A 5784-nucleotide genomic window follows, 5' to 3' on the forward strand; every position below is an offset into this window, starting at 1 on the left:
AAGAAGAAGAAGAAGAAGAAGAAGAAGAAGAAGAAGAAGAAGAAGAAGAAGAAGAAGAAGAAGAAGAAGAAGAGAGCAGAAGCACATGGCCAAGAGAAACTGCAAATTCTAAGGGCTCTCATAGATGTGGAAGATGGTAGTGTAGCTGTAGATCTGCTCAATCTACATGCACAGCATGTAATGATATTAACTGTGTTGTGTTTTCATTGCCAGGGCATAGTATGGTTGGAGAGATTTACTGCAACAGGCCAAAGGGCATCACTTTTTGCTACAAAGAACCTCTAAAGAAATTTCAGTGACCAACCTATGATATCATGAAAAAATACCCTATAGATGCCCAAGATCTTTAGAAAATAACCAACTGATCACAGAAAATTCAAATGGACAACAAATGCTTAGTGGCTCATACCAGTCAACTCTATGACAAGTCCATATTATAGCTTCTGAATGGCACTCTGCACCCTGTGTGTAGATCACAGAATAAAACAGTGTGTATACTTTTTCATAATTAGAATTGCACCAGATGTCATTAGTTCCTAAATGTGCATCTTTAAAAGAAGGATGTTTATCTCCATGGTCTGAGGACATTTCTCAGCCCAATATGAAGCTCAGCCCACTTCCAATCAATAGTCTTCATCATAGTCTTCTAGTCAGAAATTCCTGCACATTACACTGTTGGACCTTAACTAGTTTTCTTCTTTTCATCATCATTAATATCTGGAATATACTACATCAGTTCTCAGTTCATCCCAGGCTCATATATCCTTACATGTGACATCTTTTAAGCTAATTTGTAAAACAGCTTATTTTGTGTGATATCTCATTAACAAGCAGATGGATGCCATAAAGTTTTTAAGGTATTTGAATTTAGAAGATACATTCCCCATTAATTTAATAAATAGAAACATTCCATATGGGATACAACATTTAAATGCTGTGGATTTTGGCAACTTCTTAAATAAATTTGCATTTATTGTGGAGCTGAAACAGGTTTGTGTTGTAACTTTATAGAAACAATGATAATTTGAAACTTGTGATAAGCCAGGAAGCATTCTCAAGGTATAAAATATGTACAGTGTATTTGTATTGGCTGATACTTACTAAATTGCTAAGATTTTTTTTTTCTGTTTGGATAATAGGTTCTCACAATAACAAAATAAAATAGCCATGTTCATTGACCAACGTTTTGTGGGTTTGTAAAGGAACTTTAAAGAGGTTAACTGCCAAACTCAGAAGACACTAGAGATTAGGCAACAGGGCTGTGGCTGGATCTCTTGTACTTTACTGCTATGCAATATGCCACCTTAACTTCTGTGTTTTAGAGGGATACCTTCTGTCATTTATTGAGATTATTTGTTTTCCTTGCTGAGAGCATGATAGGAGCCCAAGGTTGAAAGACATCTCTTGACAGATGGTCTGTCTACTGCTTCTCCTTGGTCTCTGCCTCTGCTAACTATCTCCTTTGAGATTTGATATGAAACCATCAATAAATAAACCATATTCACTAGAAATATACAAAAATGTGTTTTTTGCCAGTTATCACAAGTAATAACTCACAGATATGATCCCGACTACAGCAATAGAGTAGATTACTAATGGTAATTTTGAGTTCTGTTGAGTTTTTGCACTCTGACTTGTGATGAAATACATGTGCAGAACAGAACTCCCTCCACACCTGTCTCAGAGTCCAGGATGCCGTGCAGGAGAGCATAAGAAGAAACAAGTCCTCAAGCTGTGACCCATCTTACCCAGCACCTCCTGTGGGTCCTCAGAGTCCTAATGCCTGTGAGGAAGGAAGAGGGTTAGCCCTCCCATGTGCATAAGTGGGTCATGTGCAAGATCAGAGATTTAAGAATCCACTGGAGGTTAACATACATTCTTTGGAGAACATATTTGAATACATGATGATGCTTGGACAAGAGTCAGTAAAAAGAGAAATAGCAATGGACTACAAAGAGCTCCTTCAGTTTTCCAACATCACTTAAGTGTCTGTGGCTCACCTGCTCCAACCACTACCCTATTTCCCAATGTCTCATTTGGCATTCACATGTCATATGATACTTTGGAACATTGAAGATCCTCAACACTCTCCATGAGAAGGTAGAACTTACTCATTTGTGGCAGAGGGTGCATAAGAACTGTAACTCTGACTCAAACACAGGATGTGGTAGGAATTTTAGCTAATCCCACTAAAACCCAAAGCTTGAATTTTAAAGATTTAAATTGAAAGAAAGAAAATTCAGAAATATTACTAAGAAAATTAAATGCCAAGATGGTTGAAACAGCACAAAAGAAAGAAAGAGAGAGAGAGAGAGAGAGAGAGAGAGAGAGAGAGAGAGAGAGAGAGAGAGAGAGAGAGAGAGAGAGAGAGAGAGAGAGAGAGAGAAAGAGAGAGAGAGAGAGAGAGAGAGAGAGAGAGAAAGAGAGAAAGAGAAAGAAAGAAAGAAAGAAAGAAAGAAAGAAAGAAAGAAAGAAAGAAAGAAAGAAAGAAAAACTGGACGAAGAAAAATATCTATCTTTAAGAAGATTTTTAACATATGCGACAAAGAGACAATTTCCAGACTTTTTGAACAGTAGCGAAAGATTAATTAGAAAAAATGTGGGGCTGGAAGGATGGCTCAGAGGTAAAGAATACTAGGTGCTCTTTTAAAAGATCTACATTGAGTTCTAACGCCCACATAGCAGCTCACAGCATTCTGGACCTTCAGTTCTAGGGGATTGGGCTCTCTATTCTGCTCTCCACAGACAATAGGCACACACATACATACAGAGTGGCAAATCACTTGTAAAACAAAAATAAGAACATCTTTCTTTAAAAGTGTAGAAAGAAATGTGCCAACTATTCTCTCAGTGAAACGTTTGACCAAACAGAAGTGCACACACTTCTGGTGTCAAAGCATGAGAAAAATGTACTGTTATAATACTGAAACATCAATTTTATCTATCTGACTGGGATGGGAATATGGGGCAAACATTATTGTACTTGTATTAATCTGTAGTAAAACTTTAAAATTCCAGCCGATAGTAAACTCAGAAAGTAAAAAAATGCATTTCTCCCAAGGCTCAATAAACCTAGTAGTATGTAAATGACTGGTGCAATTTCACAGACCGCGAATTCTGGTCTCTGTCTTCTCTGGTGTCCATGAGTAGGTGTCTTTCCTCAAGTGAGACACCTGATGCTACCAGAGCTTGGGAAGAAACAAAAAAGAGAACATAAAGCAATAAGAAAATGAAAAGATGGTGCAGACCTAACTTTGCTGTACTTAAAAAGGGCATTCTTCTCTACGAATATATTGTGCTGGATCAGCATTCTCTGGGACTTCAATGACCAGTTCTGTACTGAACCCTGGTGGGAACGGTACAACGTGAAAATATGTAATAAAAATCCTTCACATGAGCATGGTGGTCTTTTGAGCATGCATATTTTAAAAAGTGATACTTAAGCAGAAGGTGGCCTATTTGGCCATCATTGGGAAGAGAGGCCCCTTGGTCTTGCAAACTATATATTCCCCAGCACAGGGGAAGTCCAGGGCCAAATAGTAGGAGTGGGTGGGTAGGGGAACAGGGGCAGGGGGAGGGTATAGGGAACTTTTGAGATAGCATTTGAAAAGTAAATAAAGAAATATCTGATAAAAATAAGAAAAGAAAAGAAAGTGCTACTTAGACCAACTCTGTGATGATCAGGAAAGACAATGTGACTGAGGTATGAGGTGTGCTTCTTAACTCATATATCAAAGTCTACTAATGTATTCAAGAGGTCATGTCCCATTATACAATTACATATATATGTGTGTGTGTGTGTGTGTGTGTGTGTAGTTTAATATGTATGTATAATAGTATTCTCACTGCTTAGCTAGTAATTTTACAGAGCTGTATATAAAAACATTTTAACAAATGAATATTATTAATTAACACATAAATATGATGTGGCTCTTATGACAGGGGACTCCATACAGAGACTGAAAACAGCAGGAAGTTCTGTAACTTTTGGTGTGTATATAGTGTGAGAAATAGGATGAAACACATATAGAACAGTGGTCATGTATGAGGTGATGACGCTTCTTAAGATTGGGTACTAGCTTATGACCTTCTCTACATTGTGGATGTCATTTCTTGTAGATAAGTATTCATTTTCTGAAAGTTAAAATGTTGCAGAATCTCATATATGTGGAATGCTGCATAGCATGAGGATTCCAAGTTTGAAGGTGCTCCTGGACCTTCATCCTGGTCTTGTGATGTGTTCTGCGACTTTGGCCTCTGTAGAACAACCCACTCTAGGTTCACTCTGACAAACTCTGTCTTTTAAACTCAATTCACTAGGGGAACAATAAGGCCATCTTGCTTTCTCTATGATGGCACCAAGTAGGGGCTTCATAAACTTACCCCTCATGAGGATAATTGATAATACCAGAATGATGCAAAGAACTTACTCTCCAGTAAACCTAGTCAAACTCTACTCCAGACTTTCTGAAGAGAGCATCCTGCAAGTTCAAACCATAAAAATCCTTTGTTCCCTGAGCTTATTAAATTAGGCAGTGCCCAGCTCTTTTCTTCCCCAACCACTGAGAGGTAAATACTCAAGCAGATGGTAAACAAGGGAAGATAGCAGGGCCCCTTCATCATTATCAGTGGGAGGGGTGACGTCACTGAACACACAGTGCAACATCATGATGGTAGCCTTGAGGACAGAGGAATATCAAAGGGATCTTGATGGCAACAGACTTTCCCAGTTCCCATCAAAGAGTGCCTTCTCTAAGTGTGGACCTTTCTCTGCCCTATAAATGCAGGCTGGGTACTCATTGTCCACACATTGGGCTCCTGATCACCAATCCTCCAGGTGACTCCCAGCCATGAAGACACTTGTCCTCCTCTCTGCCCTTGTCCTGCTGGCCTTCCAGGTCCAGGCTGATCCTATCCAAAACACAGATGAAGAGACTAAAGCTGAGGAGCAGCTAGGGGAAGAGGACCAGGATGTGTCTGTCTCCTTTGGAGGCCAAGATGGCTCTGCTCTTCATGAAGAATGTGAGTACTGGTGCCCAATGTGATGGATGCTTGCAGTCTCCTGAGGGAGGGATGAAGATGAGCCCTAGAATCCTGGTAGAGTAATGTGGCTCCCTTGGCAACTATATTTGAATTCCTTTTATATTCATAAAGTAGCAATGAGAGGAAAGTAACTCTAATTGAATTTCTTTCTCATAAGTCTTTTACTGTAAAAATGATACACATGGGAATTTCAACAGAATCAGAACATTCCAATACTCTGAGTAGATGCTTCTAAAACAGGACTAGTCTTGGGTATTAGTAGAAATTTTGCTTTGTGTAAAGGAGCTTTGAATCAATTTAAGAGTATACTAAAGTGTCTACACGGTGACAAAAGGAACTCAGAAATTAATGAAAATCAGAATGGCTCTCAAGTGCATGACCAACACCTCTGAAGTGTGTTATTGGTTGAGGTGTCCATGCTGAAGACTACTGTGGCCAGCACAGCACATTCATGCTTTTTACAAATCCCCTTAGGATCACATACAATTACATGCTGCCAACTTTGAAACTTAATGCCTGATTCTTTTTATGTCTCCAGTGTCAAAAAAGCTGACATGCTATTGTAGAAAAAGAGGCTGCAATAAAAGAGAACGTGTTACTGGGATCTGCAGAAATCTTTTTTTCACCTACGTGTTCTGTTGCAGCTGAACACGCAGACCACAAAGACATGATGATCATTGGCTCTGAGGGCACTGATGCTGGGGTCTGATGACCACTTCTCAATAAATTGCTCGCAATGTG

At 39.1% G+C, this 5784-nt stretch overlaps 1 protein-coding gene across 1 annotated transcript; it reads left to right on the forward strand.

The window, feature by feature from the left end:
• The first annotated feature begins 4805 nt into the window (after positions 1–4805).
• LOC110314844 (alpha-defensin 5-like) lies at positions 4806–5784 on the forward strand. The gene is made up of 2 exons (XM_021189059.1): positions 4806–5022; positions 5582–5784. Exons 1-2 carry the CDS (start codon positions 4851–4853, stop codon positions 5689–5691), a joined length of 282 nt encoding a protein of 93 aa, XP_021044718.1. The 5' UTR covers positions 4806–4850; the 3' UTR covers positions 5692–5784.

The sequence above is a fragment of the Mus pahari genome, unplaced genomic scaffold (genome assembly GCF_900095145.1).
Source record: "Mus pahari unplaced genomic scaffold, PAHARI_EIJ_v1.1 scaffold_6284_1, whole genome shotgun sequence".
NCBI lineage: Eukaryota > Metazoa > Chordata > Mammalia > Rodentia > Muridae > Mus > Mus pahari.